This window comes from Erithacus rubecula, assembly GCF_903797595.1.
Source record: "Erithacus rubecula genome assembly, chromosome: 18".
NCBI classification, from domain to species: Eukaryota; Metazoa; Chordata; class Aves; order Passeriformes; family Muscicapidae; genus Erithacus; species Erithacus rubecula.
The window spans coordinates 1,738,619-1,765,375 of record NC_136670.1 but is presented as its reverse complement, the minus strand read 5'-3'; the positions used below and the strand labels follow the sequence as shown (position 1 = coordinate 1,765,375).

Below are 26,757 nucleotides of genomic sequence, written 5' to 3'. Positions count from 1 at the left end.
TCACCACAGCCTGACACTTCATGCACCTGATCCAGCAGCACTGAGCCCCCTGGTCTGGGCAGTTTTCCACTCCCTTCGCCATTCCCTTGGTCCATATCTCACCAGTCGGGCTCTGAGGAGACTGCGTGGCTGTTGAATGCTTTGCAATGTCAGGCAGCACCATCCCTGGTCTCCCATTATTCACAGAGTCAATCAGGTTGGACAGGCACCATTTCCCTGTGGTAAATCTCTGCTGCCTGTTCCAATGCCCTTCCCTCCAGTTCCTTGAAAAGGTGTCCAGAAAGATTTGCTCCATCACCTTCCCAGGGATTCCAGAGGAGCTGATTAGCCTGAGGTTCTTCTGTAGATCCTCCTTTGTGCCCATCTTCAAGACTGCTGTATTGTTCTTTGGAGCCACCTTCGCTGGCCAGGCTTTTTGAACACAATAGACAGCTGCTGTAGCTTCCTCTGCTCCTCACACCTGGTGTATGCCTGGCTCAAGAGCTCCCTAACTATTCTCCCCCTTCCATACTGCTTCTTCCGGAATGTCTCTGCACTCCTCAGGATAACTTGATTCTTTCTACAGGTTTTTTCCACATTCCTTCTTCTGAGATGAGCTTGATCAGAAGTTCTTGATTCAGTTGATCTCCTGTCACCCAGGATTGTGATTCTGCTTTTCACCTTCCTAAGTTACCTTCTTCTAAATTATGCCCTCAACCCTTCAACATTTCATCCTCAGCCACTTCCTGAATGTTTTCAGGATCAAGAATTCTTCCCTTCTATTCAAATGTCCTAGGAAGATGCGTGAATTTTCAGCTGGGCAAGCTTCAACTTTGATCTGTCATCATTAATGGAAAAAGTGATCTGGGAGGTAAAGGAACTCACAGAAGCACGGTTTCAGCTTTTGCCTAGGAATTGCTCCTGATCCTAATAGGGCTTCTGTGGTTTGAAGATTAGTCTTTCAGGGATCTCTTCACCCCGCTTTAACCTCCTCAGAGTGCTCCTTCCCACAGTAAGTCACAGCAGACTGGCACAGTTCCTATGCTGCTGACATCCATTGTCACCAACAACAGGACCACTTTACCTTTACCCACTGCTACTGATAGGGAGCATGGACCATTCCATTTTTCCCACATAAGATATGGAACAGAAATTCCTCTTGTCAATCCTGCTAATCGTTTCTCAATACGTAAACTGTGTCACAGCTGGTGGAGGGAGGGGATCCTTCCCCTTTGCCCCACACCAGTGAGGTCAGCCCTGGAGTGCTGGGCCCAGAGCTGGGCTGCCCAGTACAGGAGACAGGAACAGACTGGACAGAGTCCAGCACAGGACCAGGAAGGTGATGGAGGGACTGGAGCATCTCTGCCATGAGGAGAGCCTGAGAGAGCTGGGACTGCCCAGCCTGCAGCAGAGCAGGCTCAGGGCAACTCATCCCTGGGGATAAATACCCAGGGCGACACTGCAGAGGGGTCGGGGCCAGGGACAGCCCCAAGGGCCACGGGCACAAAGTGACACACAGGAGGGGCCCCCCGAGCTCAGGAGACACTTCTGCACTGGGAGGGTGGCCGAGCACTGGGGCAGGTGCCCAGTGAGGTGGTGAAGTCTCCATGGCTGGAGAGACTCAAAAGCCACGTGGGCACATCCTGGGCAGCTGGCTCTGTGTGGCCCTGGGGGAGCCTCTCATTTCCAAAGCACTGACCCCTTTCTCCACAGGCTGTGCATCAGCAGGAGGGCTGCTCTTCCCCTGAGCTACTGGAGGACTTTTCTCCTTCAGAAGTCAAAGTTATTTCCTGGACAGACTTGCAGACAGGCAATGTAAAGTAGTCTGGGGGGAACACTCTCCTAAAGTTCTGATTCTTCTCCCTTCAGGTGCCACCTGCACATTGGAATGGAGACAGAGTCACAGAAACCTGTCAGCAAACATGGAGCAAAAGGACCTCTGGGCATCAAGGCAAGGAGATCTCTGCTCAGACACCCTCGATTGCACCAGACAACACTGGGGACAAAAAGCTCTCGCTGCCAGCTCTGTAAGAGAGGCCAGTGTGTGTCCAGGGACACGGGGCCAGGGAGGGAGGCAGTGGAGTGAAGGTGCCTTTGTGAAAGCCATGGGCTGCCACAACAGAGAGAACAAACAAAAGGCTGTGCCCACAGCAGGGACAGGGAGAGGCAAGGAAACAAGCAGAGGACTCCAAAGCGCTGCCTGGGCTAACGTGCCCTGTTCCAGAGGAGCTGAGGCTCTGCACAGGCACTGAAAGCCCATTTTACCTCAGAAGTCCTCCTGGGCTCAGTGGTTGATTCACGCTTCTCTGCCTTGTCTTCTGCTGATGTTGCAGCCGTGCACCGCACACATTGCATGGCCTTCCTGGAGTGCTCTGACAGCTGCTCCCTTCTGCTCCAGCAGCCTGCTGGGTATTCACAGAGGAGAAGATTCCTTATTTCCAACACCACAAAAGCTGTCCTTCAGAAATCTCAGTATGAGAAGCATCCTCGAAGCACCAGCACTGCAGCTGCTGTTCAGCCATTGATAGAATACTCTGCTCAGTTTAGTTCATCACTCTGCTCATCTGCTCCGTTCCTTTGCACGCACAATCCAAAGCCCACGTGTTGCATACCCTTGCCAGGTCACAGGAGAGCAGCTCCCCATGCCCTGCTTTTGGCCTGGAGCTGATTTGAACAGCAAACCCCTGCAGAGCCAGCCCAGGGGCAGGGAGCAAACTCTCCCTCTCACAACCTCAGACCATTCCACAGGGGAGCAGAGAACAATGTGGGCAACCAAGCCCAGGGGCAGAAGGAGCCTTCAAGCACTTCTGAGGGCTTAAAACTCCTCCAACTCCTCTTTCCTGACATCACAGGCTTGTATTCCAGAGAAGCCTGAGGCTTTGCAGAGGCAGTGAAAGACCATTTTACCTGCTCGCCAGTTCTCCTGGGCTCTGTGCTCCCTTCAGGCCACTCTGTCTTCGCCTTCTCTTGTGCTGCAACTGGTTGCTCAGATTCCAGGCTGATCTCTGACTTAAATAACAGCTGCTCCTCTTGTGCTCCAACAGCCTGCTAGGTATACACAGAGATGATTCCCTTATTTCAAGCTCCACACAAGCTGTACCTCAGAAATCTCCATCACAGGAAGCATCCTCAAAGCACCAGCCTTCTCAGCTGGTGTTCAGCCTCCTCAGTACAAAACTCTGCTGGGTTTAATCCATCACTCTGTTCACCTGCTGCATTCCTTCCCACACCAAATCTAAATCCCCACATGTTGCCTCCCCTTGTGTGGCCACAGGAGAAACAGCTTCCCAAGCCCACATTTTGGCCTTGACTGATTTGAACAGCAAACTCCAGAGCTGTTCAGTCATTCCAGGTGTGCCAGAAAACAATCTGGCAGTCAATTCTGTCTGGCTGGAGCCAGGCACACAGACAAGGCTGCCTGCTGCAGCCTGGGATGTATTGCCCAAGCAGGCCTGGACTGACAGGGATAGAGAGGCCCAAATGATTATGAAGAACATCATTGAAATATTTCAGGGACATTGCAGTGGACTGAAGATCAATGCCAGTGCCTACCTGGAGACATGTCTTTCCCTTCAGGAAGGCAAATTCTTTCTTAACAGCCCCCCTGGCAATCTTATCCTTGGACAGCTGAGCAGTCAGAGTGCTCCCTCTCCCTTCCTTCAAAGCAGAAGCCTCAAGGTCCAACACATTCTGCTTGGATTCCATTTCAATGTCCAGTTGCTCCTCAGGCAACATTCTTCCCTGCTGACTTTGCATCTCAGCTGCATGCATCTCATTCTTCATTTCCAGCTCTCTCATCTGCTGCTGGTACAATTCCCGTTCATGCTGCAGGAGAAACAGGGAGGAAAAGGGTCACTCATTCCCTCTCTCAGTTTGTTTCTCATTCCAGATCTGGACTCCTGTCCCAGGGGCAGGCACAGGCTGCTCCTCTCTCTCTGCCTCTCAGCATGCTGCAGACCTTGCTGGGACCCCCTTGATGCTGCATCTTTCCCAGCTCACTCAGACCATCCCAGCTCCCTTCCTGCACTTCCCCAACCTCTTGCAGCTCCACTCCAGTGTTCCTTTGGGGAGGAGCTGCCAGAACTGCAGCCACCATTTCAGTCCACGTTAAGCAGGATTTAGGCAGTGCCAGGAAAATGTGCTCTCCAGCAGGGAGGAAGGGAAGAGCAAACACCCCCAGCATTCCATTCCCTGAGTTGGGGCAACAGCAGTGGTTTTCCACCTCTCCTGTGTAGAGTTTCCATGGCACCATCCCGAGAGCCCCACTGCCCTCTCTTGGAGCAGCATTGGCCAGATCAGGCTGTCATTCTCTGCTGCCACTCAGGACCACTTCTCCTCTCGCAGGCACACGTCCTTCTCTGCATCAGCACTTGGCTTTCCTCTCTTCTCTCCCCACTGGCTGCTCTTAGATGGCCAAGGCCAAACACCTTTCTATCAACAGCAAACCAGCTCTTCACACCCCTCCTTCCAGATCCAGATGCTTATTAATCTGAACATGGCTTAGCCCATGAGGAATTGCTCAAACCATGCAATGCCAGTAGAGACAGTCTGGACATTGAGAACTAAAGCATCTAGGACACAGAACTCCAACATGGAGTGAAATCAGCAGCCTCAGCACTAAGGGACTTTGACATGACTACAACATCTTTTCCTCCTTATTCAGAAGAATGTAATTAGAAAAGGTATACTGCAAAAAGGTGCTCCTTAGAACTATTAACAGAAGGTCCAAACAAAGGTACAAAATGGCCCTTTGTGGCATCTGCCGATCTCACCAGCAAATCCTTCCTTTCCTTCTCCAGGCTCTCCAATTTCCTCCACAGAGATGCCACCTCCTGATGAAGAGTCTCAGCCTCTGCTTCAGGGCAATTTCTAGAGAGGTCTTCTGCTGCTCTTCCCTCCTTATCACTGCAACAGAGAAGGAGAAGAAGTTGGAAAAAAGTAAAGCAAATGCAAACTGATGAACATCCTGCAGAGACAACAGCCCTGTCTCCTCTCTTTGCATGTGTTTGATGGGCCCTAAGCCCACAAAGAGCTCCAAAGCAGACAGAAATGAAGGAAACTTCCACAAAACAAAACAAAAAAAAAAACAAACAGGAATGAATGGGGCAGGGTTCAAAGGATTAGGAAAATGTGTTTCGCGGTGGGCTTGTGCAGAATGAGCAATCCAAGCGAGACCAAGGAGCAGGGATGCCTGTGCAGCCCTGCTCCAGAGGGATCAATAGCCTGGAAGCCCTGCAGGGGCTGGAGTTTGGGGGAAATGAGCTGAGGCATCCAGCTACAGCTCCTTAGCACAGACACCACCTGAAAGGCACCAGCTGTGCACAGGATCAGCCACAGCACAGCCAGATGACACTGCCAGCCATGGCATCTTTCTAGAGAAAAGGTTTTCACAGGAATTACAATGGATAAATGTCCTGATGGTTGTTTTGCTCATCTGCCCTGTCTGGGCACTCCCCTTTTTCTGTGCATGGGATCAGATAACCCCACTGGTGTGGATATGATAAGGTAGTGAAAGGATGGGAGAGAAGCTGTACCTTGCTCACTTTCCTCCAACAGTTTCTGCAGCTCCTGATTTTGAGCATTTAGTTGGTCTCTCCGAGCCTGTGTCTTCCTCAGCTCCAGCTCCATGGCCTTACACTGTGTGGCCATGGCCTCTGCTCTTTCCTCAGAGCTTTGGAGCCTCACATGCAGCTCAGACACCTCAGTTTCCAGATGCTTCTCTTGAGTCTGCTGGAGAGCTGCCTTCTCCATCACTGCCTCCAGCAGGGCTGAGGCCTGGAAGATGGATGCACAGAGCCTCAGGGACAGGGCTGCTCCTGAGGCAGCAGACTGGGCAGGAGGGAGAGCAAGGAAGCAGAAAGGACTTCAGGCAAAAAACATGCAGGAAACTGAAGGTGCAGAACAAAGGATTGCAATGGAGACAAATGTGGAGAAAACAGGGAAAGGAAGGCAATGGACACCCTTGAGGCTGCAGCTCTGAACACTGCCTGAACTGGCTGTGCTGGAAGTGCCCTGCCCAGCCTGCCACAGCCACGGCTGTGTCCCCACATTGCTCAGTGCCCAGCACAGGCACCAGCTCCATCTGGCACAACGCTGTTAACACAGGGACAGAGAAGCTCCAAAGGAGTCTGCTGCTGCCTCTCCTCCCAGATTTCCTGCTGGGACCAAGGAGATAATGGGGGAACATCAGCAGCACAGACCAGATCCAGCCTTGGCCTCAGGGTGCAGCAGCAGCTGGGCAGAGCACGGCAGCAGTGGATGCTGCTGGGAGGGGAAAGAGGTTGGGGCCTCCAAGCCAAAGGTGGTGTTCTGTGTCCATGGAGAAGAGGATGCCAGTGCACAGCTTACCTGAGTGTTGAGCTCCTGCAGTTCTTTGTGCGTTTTGAAAAGAGCTGCTCAGCCTGCTGAAGAGCAGAATGATACTGAAACACCTGAATGATTGTTCAGAGCCAGGTTCTTTTCCTCCAGGGTTCGGAGGCACAGGTTCTTTTCCTCCTGAGACAGAATTAGCCGAGAAGAAAAGCGCGTAACTCTTTACTACATGGTATGACATTTTAGAAACTCTTAGGACTTGCACCACCTCAGGGAAAAGCTGCTCTATCTGATGAGCTTTGTCTAAACAACTTGGCTGTTTGTTCCCCCTGAAGTCACAGCCCATCATGTGCCCACTCTGTATTTGGTCCTGAAAGAATGAGGAGTTCCTGCCTACATACCCTGCCTTCTTTTTCAAATGGAAATATGAATCCTGTGGCACTGAGGATTGGCAGGACTTGATCAGCTGGAGAAGCCCCTAACCTTGGGCTTGTTTAGCTTAGTGCCAGTGCCAGCGCCAGTGCCAGCGCCAGTGCCAGCGCCAGCACCAGTGCCAGCGCCAGTGCCAGCGCCAGTGCCAGTGCCAATGCCAGTGCCAACGCCAGTGCCAGTGCCGGCGCCGGGGTAGTGCCAGCTTTTCCTGTCTCTGTGGAGTTGGAGATAGTTGGCACCATGGTATAACAAAACAAACGGCAGCTCTGTATGCAGGGCTGGCGCCTTTCGCAGGCGCCCAAGCGCTGCAACCCCCATCAGCGGCACCCGTGCCGGGGCAGCCGCGGGTCGTGGGCGGCCCAGCCGTGGGGGCGGGTCCCACGCTGCCTGCAGGTCCAACCGCGGGGGCTGGACAGCAGGCACGGCCGCTGCAGGGACGGGAGAACAGGCACGGCCGCTGCAGGGACGGGACAGAAAGCACGGCCGCTGCAGGGACAGGAGAACAGGCACGGCCGCTGCAGGGACGGGACAGCAGGCACGGCGGCTGCAGGGACGGGAGAACAGGCACGGCCGCTGCAGGGACGGGAGAACAGGCACGGCCGCTGCAGGGATGGGAGAACAGGCACGGCCGCTGCAGGGACGGGAGAACAGGCACGGCGGCTGCAGGGACGGGAGAACAGGCACGGCCGCTGCAGGGACGGGAGAACAGGCACGGCCGCTGCAGGGACGGGAGAACAGGCACGGCCGCTGCAGGGACGGGAGAACAGGCACGGAGCGGTGCTGGTGCCGCCTTCGTCACAGTCCTCAGCGTCAGGCCCCACACACCCAGGAATGCCGGCATCCCCTTTCGGTTCTCCAGGGACACCGCCGCATTTCTCGCCGTCTGCAGGGCCTTTTGCTGGCGCTGCAGTGACACCATGACAGCGAGACTCAAAAATCGCCGCAGTTTTTGGGAAGCAGTTAAAAGGCTGGCATTGCAGCAGGGCCATTGGAATTTGCTGGAACGGGTGGGGATGCCAAAGAGGGTGTCCTTCGGGTCAAGGGAGTGGATGAGAGCGTCCAGGTGGATGCTGCTGAGCTTGGCCCAGTCCCTGAGGACAACCTGCCACAGGACTGTGATGAGGATGGCCAGGGGACTGGGGGAGCTCGACCCTTTTCTGTCTTTAAGGCAGCTCCCAATACAGGACAGCCAGATATGATCCTATAGCTTGGCGTGCTGTTCAGCATTTGCATGGCAGGGTCACACGGTTTGGGCTTGTCTCTATCCAAATGATGCAAATTATTAGAGTGTTGAATGTGACCTTACTGACACCTTACGATGTCAGACATATAGCCCAAGTGCTCTTTCAGCCTGTTCAATTTAGAGTGTTTGAGAACACTTGGAGGCAGATGGCTGACAAGGCAGTTGCAGAAAATATGATGCGACCCCAGGATGATCCCAGGTGTGCTGTGGGGAGCGATGCTTTGCTGGGTCTGCATGGCTTTGCTAGCCCTGGTTTTCAGGCTACCTGGGATCCTCTGATCCTTGCACAATGCCAAGAAATTGGATTTGCAGCAATTCTAAAAGCAATAGAGGCTGCAGCTCCAAAGCCAAAATATGTAAAAATGACTCAAGGCCCTAGAGAGCCATTCTTAGAATTTGTTGAGAAAGTGGCAAGAGCTTTAGAAAAGCAGGTTGAGGATGATGCTCAAAAGCAGCCGTTATGTGATCAGCTGGCCAGAGACAGTGCTAATGATGATTGTGCAAACATCATACACTAAGATGGTGGGTTCGGATCTACAGACAAACACCAAAGTCTTTTGGACAATGAATATCTGCGATCAGCACCACCGATTTTGTGTACTCTGATGATACCAGGTGCCACCCTACCTCAGATTCAACTCAGAGGTTTGAGTTTTGGCCACCAGGAGAGTGTGCATTGAGACAAATTTCTCATTGGGGTCCCTGAGGTGAATGGTAGAAATTATCCTATGATGACTTTACAGTGGTGGACTGATAGCCTGTGTGGCAGAAATAGTGGCCCCTACCAAAATTCAGTTGATAGCCCTTGGTCAATTGGTTGGAATGAAGTGATCATTTTGGTTATTGATTTGAAGGATTGCTTTTTCACAATCCCCTTGTGTCATGACAGACCAAAACTTGTTTTTATGGTGCCTTCAGTGAAAAATTCTGAGATGGGACGGAGATATCAATGGAAAGTCTTGGCACAGGGTTGCCAATTAGCCTGACACAGTGCAGCAGGCTGCAGCAAGCTTTTTACTCATCAGGTATACCGAGTGGATCCTTCCATTTATCTCTCTGTTTATCACCACTCCGGATTTACATCCTCAGGTATCAATGGCCAGTTACCTGGGAGGATGAGTCTGGTTGGTAAATGCTGAAAGTCCAAGAGACAGGTTCTGCTCAGATAATTGAGTTGAAAGAGGTCACAATGGCATTCCAACAGCTTTGTCAGGTACCTCTGAATTTGGTCAAAGCGTGTTTTTGATAAACAGGAAAAGGGAGTGGCTGGTGAGGTACCGCACAGCCAATTGGGAAAAGCTTTGCAGTCCTTCAATCACCTTACTGTGCCATAAGATTCCAATAATCCTGTTCTTGTGAATCATTTCTCTTCCTTGCAGGCTGCGGATGAGACGCGCCTGCCTCATCATTTGGGGTCGCGGGGACGCTCGCGTCTCAAGGGATCCCGGGGGACGCTGGCTGCCTGCGAGGTGTGTGCGCCCTGAGCTGCGGCACCAGGGGCACAATGCAGCCCAGGCACAGCCTTCGAATGCTGACCAGCGAGCCCATCACCAGCCAGACGGTTCCTCTACAAGCACAGGATGAGCATTCGTCTGTTTCTTTGCAACTGTTTTAGGCCATTGAACGTTGTTAATGGGTTTTCTGAAATGCATTAGAAATGATAAGTCTGTGAATGGTGGTGGGTTTTGTTGTTGCATTAGAATTGGTTTTGCAGGGAAAAAGCACCACTTGTGAAGATTTGCCTGGGCACTTCAGGTGAACACAGATCTTCTGAGTGGTGTTTGTTCTCCTTTGCAAGGGCACTGTGGAGGTTTACAAATACTTCTTTTTCTTTTTCTTTAAACTAAAAATGGGACTTGTGGACACCACTGAAGGAAGGCCCAGGTAGAGTTTGTCAGGCCTTTTGTCTGGTCCTCTGTCTTTTTTGAAGGCTGTGTAACTTTCTCAGCTCCAGCCAGGATTTTTCTCAGGCTAGAGACTTCTCTTTACAGAAAACACAAGAGAAATAAAGAAATAAACACCTGCTGGATCTGTGGGAAGGCCAGAGAAAGGGAGGTGTCTCTTTCTCTGACCAATGAACTGTCTGTGTTGTGTTTTTCACAAATAATCTTACCGGAATCATGGCTTCCTTTAATAAACTGCTCTTTCATACAGCAAGTAGGAGACTGCCTTGTTACTGTGTTCTCTCTCTGCTCTGTAACTCTTCAAAGAGCAACAGCAATAGAGCTGGAGAGGGACTTAAGCCAGAGGCCTTCAGGGACAGGACAAGGGACAGTGGCTTTCCACTGAGACATGGCAGGGGTGGATGGACTATTGGGAGGGAATTCTGCCCTGTGAGGGTGCTGAGGCCCTGGCACAGGTTGCCCAGAGAAGCTGAGATTGCCCCTGGATCCCTGGGAGTGTTCAAGGCCAAGTTGGACTGGGGTGTGGGCAGCTTCCCTTCTGGTGTTCTTAGAAGTGATGAGACACCTTCCAGCATGTTCATTTGTGCTGCTGTCAAACTGCTGGGCTGGAAATACTCACAAGGAGGAGGGCAAGAGCCCAGCTGGAATTGCTGTGCTCTGGGACAGCCTGGGAAGGATTTAGAGGCACTGCCTCAGGGGCAGCCACGCAGTCTGAGTGTGCTCTGCCCTGTGCTCTTCCAGGGAGCTCGAGGCCTTTCTCACCAGGGACGTTCCTCCAGATCCTCTGAGGTGAGTAAACAGTGCAGAGCTGGTTAGGATTTGAAACTGGTTCTCCATGAATGGAAACTGGTTCTTGTGAGATCAGAAGAGGCACCTCAGTGGTACTTTGGAATAGGAACAGAATAGCTGACTAACAGCTGGATGTGGGCTTTCAGGTGCTGTTAGCTACAGTGACAGCATGGGCAACTCCATCTGCACTGACAGTCCTGGGAACGTGCTCTCAACTCTGGCATCCACTGATGAACAGCATCCCTTGGAATTGGTTCAGGAAGCCAATTCAGGAGAATTGTGAGCATTCGCAGCAACATTTTGAGAAAATGGCAGAGAAATGCCAGAGGTTCAGAAGCCGCCAGCAGCACATAGAATGTCTGCTAGAAGAAATCAGAAGGTGAGCATTTCCTCCTCCTGCTGTGTTCCAGCAGTAATTTCCTTCCAAGCCTGGGATTTCAGAGGGATCCTGGGAGAAGAAATCACCTGCTTTAGCATGCACAGGCCTCAGTGTGGCTCTCAAGCATCGTCCAGTCTGGGTTTTTCACGTTCTACTGTGACTCCCAAGGCTGTCTGGTCAATGCAGAGCCATGTTTGAAGAGAAGACTCCTTCTTCTCACCATGCTGCTTCCCTGAATTCTGTTCTTTGCGTGCCCCTGCTCAGCCACTGCTTCTCACTGAAGGAAGGCAAAATCCTGCCTTCCTTTCCCTTTGCCTCTAGAGGATTTCCTTGGAGGGAAGGAACAAGGTCTTGCTTAGCCCACTGCACCCTGCTCCATCCTAGAGTGCTGCAAATGGGATCAGTGACCCCCTCAGGCCTCTCAGCTCTTTTGACTGAGCCTTGTCTCTGCAGTGACTGTGCAAATGTTGAGAAGTCCAAGGAATTTGCAGCAATGAATTGGAATCCCAGAGCCAGGAGCCTTGAGTCTGTGTCAGAAGAAAACCAAGCAGAAGAAGGAAGTTTCAGCCCAGGCAGATAAAGGCAGAGCACAAGGACAGGATGGAGGTGGGTTTTGGAAATGAGACTGGTTACCTTTGAAATCTTGTCTTGGCTTTTCTTGTACAGTGGAGGACTTGGCTGCACTCGAAGGAGAAGACCCCTCATTGCAGAGCGAGCTGGAAGTCAAGACACAGACATTGGAGGAATTGCAGCTTCAGAGGGATCTGCTGGAGCAAGAGAGGGATGATGTTACCACGGCTCTGGACACATGATTGCTAGGCAGCACCTGTGGGAGTGGGAATTGTGCCAGCCAGATCAGCCCAGATGCTGTTTCTGGCAGTAGAACCAGGGACACTGCTGTAGAAACCTGGCTCAGGATGGCCCATGCATTTATCAGCCAGGGATACCCATGTTCATCAGCAACGTTGTATATGCTCTGCAAAATTTGTTATTTGGGCAGCTCCAGTAGCCTCTTAAAGAGGGACCAGAGCTGGGGAAGGGTCTGGCACCCAGGTGTGGACAAGGAGGGACTGATGGAGTTCCTATTGGTCTGTCCTTGAGTCTGGGATATCAGAGAGGGGAAGGTGACATCTGTTGTTCTGGTTGCACTCAATAATTAGGAAGGTTTTTCCCAACAGAAAATGATTTTCACTAGTCTCCTTTTAAATTCCAGCAAACGACTTGTTTTCTGGAGTGGAGAAATCCAGTGCTGTTGTCTTTTCAGGTTGAGGGTTGTGGGAGGGATGAAGCTTCACATTTTTAATGCAAGGATATTCCCTGAAACTTCATCTCGCGGACATTTTTCTTCCCTCCTCAGGCAAGTGACACGTGAAAGGCACCCTGCAGGTGATGCTGGAACAATGGGAAAAAAAAGGAAGCAGAGAGAGAACTAGGAGCACCAGGAGGTGCTGTTTGAAATGAGGCAGAAAGTTGCCACCCTGCAGGCCAAACAAGAACAAGGAAAAATCTAGATTTGAAAATGCCAAGGCGAGAGGTAATGACTTGTGAAAGGAGAACTGGTGTGATTTTTTGCAAGCTGAGCTGTGGGAGATGGCAGGAATTGGGACTGTGTGGAGCATGTCGTCCTTGCTCTTCTACACTGGATTTGGGTGCTGAAGGTGAACGGGCCACATCTCTGGGCCCAGGAATGAGCCCTCTCATAGGAAGCCAGGCAGCAACATCAGCTTCCAGCTGAGTTGTGAGGCTGCTCTTGTGCTCTGTTTTTGTAAGATATACCTCAGAGTATCTGCACTGTTCTCTTCCTGCTGCCCTTTTGGTGTGTACTGGCAGGTGTTCATAGCGAAAGTGAGTCTATAGGACTTGTCTTTTGTGGGCATGGGGGAGGGCAGAGCAGGAATGCTGACAAGTTGTCCATATCCATTGTGATCTGGTGCTGTCAGCACAGGGAGAAATTGAAAATTGTCCTTTACCTTTCCTCACAGCCTCTGCTGTGGCTGACAGTGACAAGCTGTGGCTGTAACCTCTGACTGCTCTGTTCTGTTGACTGGAGGTGGGAGAGGTTGACATCCTCAGCTGGCAGCCTCCCGAGAGTCACAGGAATCGATCATCCAGAGAGAACAGCAAGATATGAGCTGGGCCCAAGTGGAGTCAAGGAAGTAAATGCTGGAGGTTGAAGGCATCCAGAAGATGCTGGAGGAGGCAGAAAATAAGAATAAGAAGCTGCCAAATGTAGCTGCAGAACGTAGGGAGGATATGGAGTCAAGGGAAAGAAGTGGCTGAGCAAAATTCCCAATTACAGGACGGCGGTGAATGTCCTAGAGAGGGAAAAAGTCAGTTAGAGGAAAGCTGTGGGATTCTGCATTGTGGTGAATGGATTCCCTCTTGGCCATCTTTGCACATGCCAGGAGCTGTGGCAGCATTTCCTAAGTGGCAGAATCTCAACGATCCAAGTAGACACATCTCATTATCTCAGTGTTGCGCATCAATTAATTTCCCTTGATGCCTTTAGTGAAAGTGTTTCCAAAGATAAAGGCTCTCAGGGTAGCTCTTTCCCTCTAGGGACTGTTGTTGTTGTTAGGTAGGTGGGTTTGTAAACACTGCCCAAGCTGCAGTCATCCATCAGCTCCACCTTGGGTCCTGTAACTTGAAGCCTCTGGGATCTGGATCAGCCTGGCATCTGATGCCTTTGCTGGGCAGAGCCATCTGAAGGCCCTGATTGCTGATCTAGGCCAGATTGTCCTCAGTGGCACCCAAAACCAAGAATGTCTCTGTTGGATGATTCATCATAAAATGCCCGCCAGTGCCTGGAGGGAGTCAAGCAAGGTCCCTGCCACCCTCCACAGTCACAGGCATTACTGACTGTACAAAAAATGCAAGAAATAAGATCAAGGTTAGGGGGGATCCCCCAGCTGATCAAGTCCTGCCAATCTTCATTGCCACAATATTCTCCTTCCAAGAAGAAGACAAGGGAAGGCAGGGCACTCTTGCTTGCCTGGAGGTTTCTGCATCTTCTATTAGATTGGGCTCCAAGCGTCTGTAACCATTTCTGCCTTTGGCCTTTGTTACTGCAGCTGAAAATAGGATGGATGCTGGTAAATCTTAGGGAACTTCCCAGACATCCCCTGGCTCTAGGCAGCTGTTTCTCTTCCCTGGAAAAACAAGTTGGGGCAAGGAAATGTCTTCCATGCCTCCCTTGGAGCCTGGTTAGTCCGAAGAAAATTGTTCTTCCCTCCTAATGTCTTCATTGCAAGACTTCCATGGCTTTGTATTCACATTTCCATCTGAAAAAGAAGGCAGAGCATGTAAGCAGGAACTCTTCATTCTTTCAAACTCTTTCAAAACCAGAGTGGGGAAATGATGGGCTGTGAATGCAAGGGGAACAAACAGCCAAGTTGTTTAGACAAAGCGCATCAGATAGAGCAGTTTATCCCTGAGGTGGTGCAAGTCCTAAGAGTTTATAAAATGTCATACCATGTAGTAATGAGCTGTATGCTTTCCTTCTCATCTGGTACTGTCTCTGGAGGAAAAGAACCTGTGCCTCAGAACCCTGGAGGAAAGAACCTGGCCCTGAACATTCATTTAGGTGTTTCAGTATCATTCTGCTCTTCAGGAGACTGAGCAGCTGTTTTTAAAATGCACAAAAGAACTGCAGGAGCTCAACACCCAGGTAAGCTGTGCACTGGCATCCTCTTCTCCATGGACACACAACACCACCTTTGGCTTGGAGGCCCCAACCTCTTTCCCCCTCCCAGCAGCATCCACTGCTGCCGTGCTCTGCCCACGGCTGCTGCTGCACCCTGAGGCCAAGGCTGGATCTGGTCTGTGCTGCTGATGTTTCCCCCATTCTCTCCCGGGTCCCAGCAGGAAATCTGGGAGGAGAGGCAGCAGCAGACTCCTTTGGAGCTTCTCTGTCCCTGTGTTAACAGAGTTGTGCCAGATGGAGCTGGTGCCTGTGCTGGGCACTGAGCAATGTGGGGACACAGCCGTGGCTGTGGCAGGCTGGGCAGGGCACTTCCAGCACAGCCAGTTCAGGCAGTGTTCAGAGCTGCAGCCTCAAGGGTGTCCATTGCCTTCCTTTCCCTGTTTTCTCCACATTTGTCTCCATTGCAATCCTTGGTTCTGCACCTTCAGTTTTCTACATGTTTTTTGCCTGAAGTCCTTTCTGCTTCCTTGCTCTCCCTCCTGCCCAGTCTGCTGCCTCAGGAGCAGCCCTGTCCCTGAGGCTCTGTGCATCCATCTTCCTGACCTTGGCCCTGCTGGAGGCAGTGATGGAGAAGGCAGCTCTCCAGCAGACTCAAGAGAAGCATCTGGAAACTGAGGTGTCTGAGCTGCGTGTGAGGCTCCAAAGCTCTGAGGAAAGAGCAGAGGCCATGGCCACACAGTGTAAGGCCATGGAGCTGGAGCTGAGGAAGACACAGGCTCGGAGAGACCAACTAAATGCTCAAAATCAGGAGCTGCAGAAACTGTTGGAGGAAAGTGAGCAAGGTACAGCTTCTCTCCCATCCTTTCACTACCCTATCCTATCCACACCAGTGGGGTTATCTGATCCCATGCACAGGAAAAGGGGAGTGCCCAGACAGGGCAGATGAGCAAACACAACCATCAGGACATTTATCCATTGTAATTCCTGTGAAAACCTTTTCTCTAGAAAGATGCCGTGGCTGGCATTGTCATCTGGCTGTGCTGTGGCTGATCCTGTGCACAGCTGGTGCCTTTCAGGTGGTGTCTGTGCTAAGGAGCTGTAGCTGGATGCCTCAGCTCAATTCCCCCAAACTCCAGCCCCTGCAGGGCTTCCAGGCTATTGATCCCTCTGGAGCAGGGCTGCACAGGCATCCCTGCTCCTTGGTCTCTCTTGGATTGCTCATTCTGCACAATCCCAAGAACAAAATATTTTCCTATTCCTCTTAACCGTGTCCCTTCATTCCTGTTTTTTTCCTTTGTGTGGAAATTTCCTTTATTTCTGTCTGCTTTGGCACACTGTTGTGGCAAACACATGCAGGCAGAGAAGACGGTGCTATTGTCTCTGCGGGATGAACATCAGTTTTCCTTTGCTTTGCTTTTCCTGCTCTCCTCCTCCTTCTCCTTTCACTTCCCTGCTGTAGATTGGTTAAATGCAGAACTCAAGCATGCCTCTCTAGAAATTGCCCTGTAGAAAGAGGCCACTGAAAGGCAGGAGGAGGCTGAGACTCTTCATCAGGAGGTGGCATTTCTGCGGAGGAATTTGGGATGCTTGGAGAATGAAAGGAAGGATTTGCTGGTGAGATTGACAGCTGCCATAAAGGGCCATATTCTACCTCTGTTTGGACCTTGTGTTAATAGCTCTAAGGACCACGTTTTCCAATTTAACTTTTCTAATTACATTCTTTGGAATAAGGAGGAAAAGATGTTGTAGACATTTCAATGTCACTTATCACAGAGGTTACACAGATGGTTTGCAAATTCATGAAGAGAATGCGTGAGGAAGAGACGGGAGTACTGGGCACAGTGTTCTGAGTGTATTCTCCCATCTTCAAAAGCAAGAGCAGTGCTGCCCTGCTGGATATGCAGGGCATATAAGGGTCCTTCCAATGCAAAGCAAGTAAGCAGCCTGTGGCCTGCCTTTGATCCCCCCAGGAACTGCTTGGCCTCTCAAGCAGTGCCTGCTGCTCACTGTAAGCCTCAGAAGCCATGGGAGTGAGGCCAAAGCTCCACGTCTCTTCTCTGGGGCAGCTGGGCACATGACTGCCTCTGGCAGCTTCCCAAGTCTCCCGTGCCTTCTGCAGGTGCCCGCCATGGTGAGGTACATCCACCAGTGGCTCATGGCCAATGAGAGGCCTGAGTACAATGTGTACAGGCCCCTTCTGGACCTGACAGAGGCACAGCCCGCAGACGTGGTGATGGCTCTCCTGCGTGTGGCCCCATCGTGTGACAGGTATGGGGCCCACGTGCCCACAAGGCTCCGGGCTCACCAGCCCATCACCCTGTACAGCCTGTCCCAGGTGTCTGGCAAACAGAGAATTGCAGGGCCCTCTGGCTCCTCCTTTTGCCAGCCCCACCATGGCAGCCCCTGACGTGCTGCCCTGCTCGCTCCCTGCCCCTCAGGGGCCAGTGCCCACAGGTCTGGGCTGCCTGGCTGCTGCCAGTGAGGGGCAGTGGACATAGGCAGGGCTGGCAGCCAGCTCAGCTCGCCACTGCTGCACAGACCACAGTGCTTTGTCCCAGACCTGACTGAGACACGGCTCTCACCCCACAGAGCTGCTATGGCCATGTGGAAGAGCATCATGTGCTCGTGCAAGACAGCAGAGCTGGCCATGCTGATACTCCTTGATGTGCTGGGCAACTGGCCAGAGCACAGCACCAGCACCTCTGATGGTGACTGCACGGCTGTCCTTACCCTTGATGTGAGTTTCTGCCACTGGCCTTTGCTCACCCCAAGGTCACCTCTCCGTCAGCTCTCCAGCCTCCATCCCCCAGGGCATCTCCCTGCCTCGGGTGCCTGCCTGCATCCTGGCCTAGGGGCAGCTTCAGGGTCACCAGGCCCGCAGCTGCCCCTGCATCTCCGCCGGCCTCTGCCTCCCACTCTCGGGCCCTGCCACATGGACACCTCGGTGGTGAGCGCTGTCTCAGGCTGCTGTGTCCTTTGCAGGCAACTGTGGTGATCTGGAAGATCCTCCACGTGCCCTGTGTCCCCCACGTCGTGACCGTCTATTTCCCCCGCCTCTTTGCGCATCTGCTCTTCCAAGTGCTCTCCAGCACACTGCATATGCCAGAGGTGGTCCATACCTTCTGGAAGGGGTGCCAGCAGCAACACGGCCTTGCCACCAACCCCAACAGGTGCTCCCTCCATGGCAGTGTTTCTGTCTCTGCCATGTCCCCAGGACAGGAGCCAGTGCTCCCAGTGTGACCTGACCTTTGCTGTTCACACAGCTTTGCAGAGCAGACGCTGAAGGCCCTGCTCTGCCAACTGCACTATAAGGATGTGGTGGTGGCACTGGAAGACAAGCGGGCCTGGGACACGCTGCTCTGTGCTGACACCCAGCACTGTGCTGTAGGCATGCTGGCCAGGTGAGACCCCCTTCTCCGCACCTGCCCCTGGCATTTGTGCCCTGTGCCCAGGCTGCCCCACACGGTCCTCGTCGTTGTGGGCTAGAGGGATTTGTCATCAAAAGATGGCCAAAGAGGCAGCAAAAGTCTGGGAGTGGAGGGTGCCCAAGAGCAGCCCCCTCCCAAAGGGACTAAGTCCTCTTGCAGGGTTGCTGGAGAACGAACAGAACTCCGTGAGTCACTGTGGGAAGAGGTTTGCCCTCATTGGCTCAGGGTTTTGCTTCCCGTTTGCTCCTGACAGAGAAATGTGCCAAGAATCCGTAGCCTTGTGTTCCGAAATTGCCTCCTCCCTGCTCGGGCTGCTCAGCAAAGACATGCCATGCTGGGATTTGGCCACCATGGCGTTCCTTGTGGAGGTGAGCCTGAAGGCCAGCGCTGCCTGGCTGAGCTGCGTCCCAGCTCTCTGCACTCTCGTGGCCGCAGCTGCCTGGGACGGTGCCCGCGCCCTGTGCTGCTGCCTGGGCCCAGCCCTGTGCGGTTCGGGGCTCCTGCCGGCCGGCTCCCCTGGCAGCGCCCCGTGCCTTTCAGATCCTCCAGTGCAGGGCCTGCAGAGAATGGCACGAGCGCGCCCTGGACATCATGTCAAAGAACCTGCAGAGCGAGTGCAGGGAGAGGCATCGCCTGGCACTGCGAGGCCTCGTGCTGCTTGGCAAGAACGTCTCCATGGTGAGAAGGGGGCAGCGGCTGAAGCCGTGCTGCTGGCGTGGGGCTGGGGAACGCGGTCGCTTGCGCTTGGCTGGGCTTCGGGAGCTGAGGCAGCTGCTCCCAGCTCTCCTGCCTCCCCCTTCAGCTGCCCGAGTTCTTTGGCACAGGCCATTGGCTTCTGGGCCCTGCGGCACCAGGGTGCCGTTTGACACGCTTCTGTTTCACACAGGCCATACGAATGTGGGGCCTGCACACAAGGCTCGTGGAGCTCCTGAGGGAAAATGACAGCGACGTGGTCAGGATGAGCATCGTTCGCCTCAGCTCTCTCTGGCCATACAACGACTCCACGATATCAACCCCCCTCGCCCTGCAGCTGGCTGACATGCTCCTGCCTCTCTTTGACAACGTAAGGCTCGCTGCCTCCAGCCACGGCCACTGGCTGCTGCCTGCCCACACTGTGTACCCGGGGCATTTCCAGGCCTTTGCCCATTTGGGCATGAAGCAGCCCATGCTGAGGTCTTTTTCTCCTCCTTTCCTACAGGATGATAGCCAGGTGCAGTTGAGCTCCATGTCCATCTTCCGAGAGCTGACGATTTTTTCAGCAGGAAGAATCCACACGGCCCTGAAGTCCCATGTGCGCCAGAGCCTGCTCCCACTCTCCTTCCATTGTCACGACGAGAACCAGCGCGTGGCTGAGGTGAGGACTCAGCAGCTGCCGGCAGCCCCCTGGCAGGAGCCTTGGCTGCCTCCTCCTCTGGCACCTGGCGGGCTGCATTCTCCTCCTGGCCGTGCTCCAGGGACGTGGCTCCTGTGCCCTGGGCTATGGTGTCACCTCCACCTCTGTGCTGCTCTCCAGGACTCCCGGGCAACGCTGCGTTCTTCAGCCAGGTACCTGCAGTGGAAGAATCTCCAAGAGATGCTGCAGGAGGAGCAGACCTGGAGTTGTGGCATGAATCTGGTAAGGACGGCCCGGCAGCCCCGGCCTCGGGCTGGAGAAGCCGCCTGAGCGCGCTCGCTGCTCAGTGTGTGCGGCTGGCAGCCGCAGCCCTGCCCAGTGCTGCAGCCACACGCTGCTCCCTTCCCTGGGCCACGTGGGCTCTGCTCCCGGCTCCTTTGGGCCCGAGCCCGGTTCCGATGGATCCCTGGCCCAGCTGGGCTGTTCAGCGGGGCAGCACTGTATCTCCCCTGGCAGTAGCCAGCCCTGTGCCATCTGCAGACCTCGGCTACAGAGGCTGCCTCATGGCTCTGTGGGCAGGGGAGGCCAGTGCTGGCCGCTCACAGCACCCGGCCAAGGGGCTGAGCCTGCACCAACTGCACCCTCCTGGCGTTCTCCCCAGCTGGCACAGGACAAGAGCCGAGCGGGTGAGAACCTGCGTCACGCGCTGCTGTACCTGGACAGCCCGCAGGAGTCCCTGCGACAGGCAGCCATCAGGTTCCTTGGTGAGCCATGAGCCCGGGCTCCCAACCCTCTCCTCCTTGTCCAGGCCCGGCACAGCTATTTCCCAGCCCCGGTTGCTGCCCCAGCATTGCCATCCGGGCCCGGTGCCGTGGAGCCCCGACTGCCCTCGGGGCTGCTGCCGCCCTCCCGCAGTCGTGCCCTTGGGCAGCAGTGTGTGACAGGGGCCAGGGCTGAGCCATGCAGGGGGTACGAGGGCATGTGGCCTCAGCCTGGCAGTGCCCCGGGCAGGGAGCTGTGCCGCTCGGGCCGTGACAGGCTCTGTGTTCTCAGGGATGGCCGGGCAGCACCTCAGGGGGCACAAGCGACAGCTCCGGCACATCTGTCAGGGTGAGTCAGGGCAGCGGGCTGTCAGCCCCGCCTGCTGGGGGCAGCTGCAATCCCTGCCCAGCTGCCGAGGGCTCTGCTCCCTGTGCGGACCAGGGCTGCCTTGCCAGAGCAGCCACAGATATTTCGGGGCCTCGTGGGGCAATAGTGCCCAGTATCTTCGGGCTGATCCCCTTGCTCCCTGCTCCCTCGTGGCCGTGGCCAGAACCGCCTGGCATGGTGCCAGCATGGGGATCTGACCATAGCTCTGTTTGTCTGTCTTGCAGCCCTTGAAGACAAGGCGGAGGACATGAGTCCTGCCACCGGGAGCCAGGCTCTCGAAACTGCCTTTCTCCTGCGGGCAGTAGAGAGAGCTTCGGGCTCCATATGGCAGAAGCTGCAACATCACTTCTGCTGGGCTCGCTGCAAATGGCCTTGTCTGTGGGGCCGTGGCCGGCTCTGCTGCTGGAGCTCTGAGGAGAGCTGAGTGGAGAGGGTCTCTGCCAGCTGGGGCCACCTGAGCCACCGGGGCTTATTCTTTTCTCTAAGATTGTTTTTTCTATCTTTTTTGTTCTTCTTTACGATGTAAATATAGACATGTCAATATGTAAATATATATGTGTTCTCATAGCCAGACTCCCAGGATCTTTCTTTTGGTGCCCAGTGTCTGCAAGGACAGGGGAAGAGGGGACTCGTGCTTGGCAAGCTGCCCAGGCGTGCAGTGGGGAAGGGAGGATGGCCAGGACCCCCTTGGCCTTTGGTGGTTGAGCTGCAGCCCTAACGCTGCCGAGCGAGCGGCTGGGCACGGCCGGAGCTGCTGCGAGAGCGGTGCCTGGAGATGGGCACAAGGCCTCTCCCAGCCAGGAAGCGCCATCTGTGTCCTCCTGCCCGAGTGCTGCTGCCTGCATTGCTGAGGGCTCCCAGGTGCCTCTGGATGTGGCTCCTGCGGAGCTGCTTCGGGGCCGCGCCGCTGCCGGGCAGGTTGGCGGGGCTGGGGCAGACCCTGAGGGGACGGGGCGCTGGGAGGCCACGAAGGGATGAGATGCTGCAGAAGCCCTGATGGGACAAGGCCCTGGGAAGGCACGAGGGCCACGTGGGTGGCAGAGAGTGGGTGGCAGGAGCTTCCAAGGGACAGGAGGCCCCTGAGGGGCCGGGCTGCTGGCAAGCCCTGAGCAATTGGGAGTCAGAGGCCAGAAGCAGCCCCCAGGCAGCCGCCTTGTTCCTGCCACCTGGCTGCTCTGGCGCTTCCTCAGAGAGTCTGCCACGCCTGTGGCTGAAGGCCTCGAGGCTGGGCCTCAGCAGGAGGCTGGGGACACCCCCGAGGGGCCCAGGCCGGGCTGGCTGGGGACAAGGAGGCCAAGGGGGCCCTGCCAGGGCACGGCCACTGGGGGCTGCCAGGGCAGTGGGCAGAGGCACGGCTGGCGGCCACGGAGCTGAGACCGAGGCCCCCCTGACACAGAGCTCTGGGCCTGCAGAGCTTCTGCCTCCATGGGGAGGGTGGCCGTGTCTCCTGGAGCTGGGCTGCCGAGTGGCTGCTGCCCCAGCGCCTCTGGGCACCACACAAACAGCACCAGAAGCAGCACAGGAACAGCAGCACCCCAAACGCCGGCACCTGCTCCACGAGGCATCCGCACCGGCCGCGATGCCAACAGGGGCCATGCTGTGGGCACCATTGGGTCCTTGGCAAGAGGCTTCAGTAGAACTGGCCACAAGGCTTTGCTCTTCACTTGCCAGCATCAAATCAACCATTGCCAGTTGCAGCCTGTGGCTCCGACTGGCTCCAATGGTTATGCTTGAGGGCAGACTCACCTTCCACAGGCAGGCGTCCCAAGGCAGCGGCATCCGTGCCATTGTGAGAGAGACACTAGCCCTGTGCCGCTGCTGCCACCCCTCTCCCCATGCAGTTCTCTTCAAGATCCATGAGCTTCCAAACCTAATCCTGGACTGGCTTGGAACAAAGGAAATAGCAGCAGGTAGTGAAGAAAAGCAGGACCTTGTGGCTCATGTTCCGGGCTGGAAGAAAGCACTGTGGTGTCTGCAGAGGAGGTGGCCCGCTTCACGGGCTCAGGCTTTGCTGATAGAAGATCCTGCTCTGCCCCTGCTGGAGGCCATTCCCTACCAATGCATGGCACTCCATTGTTCCTGGATCAAGTCTTGTGGGCCTGTGGCAGCAACTCTGTCCTGTGTTCATCTGACAGCAGAAGAGGGCAGGACATGGAGCTTGCAGCACTTGTCTTGGCTGCTCCTTCAGAGGGCTGGCACCATCATCAGAGACACAGAACAGCTTCTCCTCCCAGACTTATCCCTAGCCACTGCACTTGGCCAGGCAGCTGTCTTGATCTTCACTGGGGCCCTGCCTGTTTTTGTATAGCAGCCACCTATAGCATTAACACATGTTGTGATAGGAGACAGACAACAGGACCCTTACTAATCCATATCACAACATCCTCTTTATTGTTTGAAATCGTTTTTAAACAGAGGATTTGAATTCCCTCGCTCGTGACTGATGATTGTTTGGGAGTTTGGACTGCTTAACTCTCTGAGAAGGTAAGTGTCTGCTGCTTATAAAGGAAGGTCATTGGGTGAAATCTCTGTTTGGGTTTGAATATACCCTATCACTGTTCACCTACGGTCTGTTTATTGGACCAGGCTAATCAAGCCAAATTTCTCATCTGTGGCCGACTTAACTGTCTAGCTACAAGCCAGTTTGTGCTGTGACAGATCTCCTCCTTAAGGCAGCTGTCTGCACCAGCCTCTCTGTAGAGGATTTCGTGGCACTGCCTGAGGACATAGAGCATGAAGCCACTCGGGCGACCTGCCATGCTGCAGAACAGATGGACCAACAACAGGAGATGCTCAAGAAACTTGCAATCCTCTTGGGAAATCCAGAGCCAGAGAATTTCTGAGGAAAATTGCCTCAATCCAATTCCTGCCTCTACTGGATATGCCCCTAAACATGATGAATTTCCATCCTCCTTTTGCAGACTGCACTAAGGGCTGTGGCTCTGAAAGGCAGCATTTCCTAGTGCAAAAATGTGGCTGAGCTCATGTGGATTTCAGCCACCATCATGAAAAATTCCCATGAATCTGAGAAGGGACCCCTGAAGGCCGTGAGAATCCTTGTAGGGATACCCACTGTCCTGGCGGTGGCCAACTGGAGCATGTGTGCAGGCAGCCTGCTCGACACAACTGCTCATCTCTGTACCACGAGCTCACAGCCACACCCCAGCCCTTGCACTGCCACCCAAAACCCCCCTGTCCTGGGCTGGCCCCACAGCATGGGCAGCAGGGGACGGGGGGATTCTGCCCCTCTGCCCTGCTCAGGTGAGATCTCACCTGCAGAGCTGCCTCCAGCCCTCAGGTCCAACACCACAAGGATGTGGAGCTGCTGGAGTGAGTCGAGATGTGAAAAATGAGGTTCACTTTCCTGACAAAATTTAAAAAGTTTCATGAAAGACAATAAGAGACAAACAGTAAAGCAAAAGTGGATATGGTCAGGTGCTTGGCATTCATCAGCCAGGAGCATCTTCAGCCAAGAGCAGACCTGCTGTTTTGGAGACACCCCTTAAATTCATCAGCCCAGTGCATATTCATGTCATGCATATTCAAACTCTTCTAAAATATAATTTCCATATTCCAGGAACTGTTCTACATGGTCACTCCCTGAGTCCCCCTTTTTAGAGTATGCATGTTTCTTGGCTGTGGTTTTAATTTCTTTTCCTTATCAGTCTTAATTTGGGCTTCCATTTCTACAGTCCATCCTGGTAGCTGGTATATCAGTAGCAGGTGTCTTCACTGGGTGTTATCCAACCAAGCAGGCAGTTCACTTACTACAAAGACACTTTATCAGCTTGTGTTACTGCTAAAGAAAACTATACCTTAAAAACCCTTTTCACACCACACATACAGTACCCACCCCAATATTTATGAAAAGCCAATACCATGATATGTATTATAACAAAGAGAGGCCAACGAGATGCTCCAAGGGCTGTAGCCCCTCTGCCCTGAGCCAGGCTGGGAGAGCTGGGGGTGTTCAGCCTGGAGACGAGAAGGCTCCAGGGAGAGCTCAGAGCCATTTCCAGTGCCTAAAGGAGCTCCCAAGAGAGATGAGAGATGACCTTGGACTAGGGCCTGGAATGCCAGGACAAGGGAAATGACTTGCCACTGACAGAGGACAGGCTTAGAAGAAATTCTTCCCTGTGGGGATGGTGAGGCCCTGGCACAGGTTGTCCAGAGCAGCTGTGGCTGCCTCATCTCTGGAGGTGTCCAAGGCCAGGTTGGAGGGGGCTTGGAGCAACCTGGTGTGGCAAGGGGTGGAATAGGATGAGCTTGGTTATCAATTAGAAACAAAAAGCCTCACTATTCAGCAAAATTTACATTGCTTTATTTTATATAGACGGAGCAAGCAGCGCTGGGGAACATGAAGGGTCACCGCCCACTCCACGCTCCTTGGTTTGCAGCCTCTTTTTATAGTATGCTCTCTCGTTGTCATCAATAACTCTTGGTTTTTTGCTGTCATAATGTGGCCAGGTAAGCAGTGGTGGTTGAAATAAACATCTGTAAAGTCTCTGGGCGATAGTCAAGTCTCATCTGGCCTTGGCAGATAAAACCGGCGAAAATCGGGAAGTGTGGTCTTTATAGATAAGCAGCATTGATTGAACAAAGGCAGGAAGTCTGATTTTGCAAAATCTATCGGACTCATGGAAAGTCTAACTTTGTAAATGGTACTAGATACAACTTATTTAGAAAACATAATGTTCATAACAGGGAGATTTAAAACAGAAGGATTTAATCCTATATTTTCCTCTATCTAGGGTTCATGCTTCACTTCAGACCTTAGTATTCTATTTTATACAAACCCCAATACTTTTATGATTAACACCAATCTTTTATCAATTATCACAGCTTTGAGGTCCCTCCAGCCCAAAGCAGTCTGGGATTCTATGCTGAGGTGAGACATCGCTATAGGGATGATCAATCCAGAGGTTGCCAAGCTGCCGTGGCATCATGTCCATCGGGTGCTCCCTGACAAGGTCAAAGGGCAGCTCCTGAGGACACTGGGTCATCTGATTGGGCCAAGACTGCATGGAAATGGGGCTGGCTCCAGCCAGGAAGATGCATTACTGCCACTCATTGTGACAGACAACATGGAAAGGATAAATTTTCAGTTGCAAAATGGAGCTTAAAGATTAACCAGCAAATTAGGGAAAACAATGTAAAAGCAGACACACAGGATGTTAACCAGAGCTGGAAGCAGTGGAGAAACAAATAAGAAGGAACCAAGGTTGGTTTTGTGGCAAAGTTATGTAACAAGAAACAGCAGTGCATGCCCTAAGAGAAGTCCAACGCAAGGGCCGGACAATTTTGGGGATTCTCAATGAATATGACCACCAGAGACCCCTTTAGATGACCCTCTAAGACCATAAAAGCACTTGCAGGAAGGGGCAGAGGTGGGTAAAGTAGTTCTAGGAAAATATTCATGTAGGAGCTAGGAAATATCTTGTGATGAAAATATGTGTCCCCCGTGGAATGAACATCCCATTGCAAAGTTTCATGGCACACATTTGCCTAGAAGAGACATCCTCTGCATATCAATATTAGTCATTAATCAGCAGAAATAGTGGCTCCAGGGATGATCTGTGAGTGGTGTCACCACAGCCTGAGCACTTCATGCACCTGATCCAGCAGCACTGAGCCCCCTGGTATGGGCAGTTTTCTACTCCCTTCGCCATTCCCTCGGTCCATATCTCACCAGTCGGGCTCTGAGGAGACTGCGTGGCTGTTGAATGCTTTGCAATGTCAGGCAGCACCATCCCTGGTCTCCCATTATTCACAGAGTCAATCAGGTTGGACAGGCACCATTTCCCCGTGGTAAATCTCTGCTGCCTGTTCCAATGCCCTTCCCTCTCAGTTCCTTGAAAAGGTGTCCAGAAAGATTTGCTCCATCACCTTCCCAGGGATTCCAGAGGAGCTGATCAGCCTGAGGTTCTTCTGTAGATCCTCCTTTGTGCCCATATTCAAGACTGCAGCGTACCCAGGGCGACACTGCAGAGGGGACAGGGCCAGGGACAGCCCCAGGGGCCACGGGCACAAAGTGACACACAGGAGGGGCCCTCCGAGCTCAGGAGACACTTCTGCACTGGGAGGGTGGCCGAGCACTGGGGCAGGTGCCCAGGGAGGTGGTGGAGTCTCCATGGCTGGAGAGACTCAAAAGCCATGTGGGCACATC

The 26,757-nt window shown here is 53.4% G+C and overlaps 2 protein-coding genes and 1 long non-coding RNA gene across 3 annotated transcripts in view; 1 reads left to right on the top strand and 2 right to left on the bottom strand.

Annotated features, from left to right (window-relative positions):
* Positions 1-26,757, bottom strand: part of LOC306809886 (uncharacterized protein) — a gene marked incomplete at its 5' end in the record, with an annotated part of 176,493 nt that overhangs the window by 140,199 nt on the left and 9,537 nt on the right. The window lies entirely within an intron of this gene.
* LOC306810012 lies at positions 2,362-4,832 on the bottom strand. Its single transcript, XR_013776348.1, has 4 exons — positions 4,752-4,832; positions 3,532-3,804; positions 2,887-3,024; positions 2,362-2,384 (listed from the first exon to the last, which is right to left on the bottom strand). It is a non-coding gene; the product is annotated as an uncharacterized lncRNA (long non-coding RNA).
* LOC306809793 (maestro heat-like repeat-containing protein family member 7) lies at positions 16,810-21,015 on the top strand (the record flags this gene model as incomplete). The annotated part of the gene is made up of 12 exons (XM_079321664.1): positions 16,810-16,949; positions 17,271-17,418; positions 17,664-17,851; positions 17,945-18,082; positions 18,363-18,477; positions 18,650-18,787; positions 18,996-19,172; positions 19,308-19,463; positions 19,623-19,724; positions 20,104-20,206; positions 20,496-20,552; positions 20,816-21,015. 12 exons carry the CDS (start codon positions 16,810-16,812, stop codon positions 21,013-21,015), a joined length of 1,662 nt encoding a protein of 553 aa, XP_079177790.1.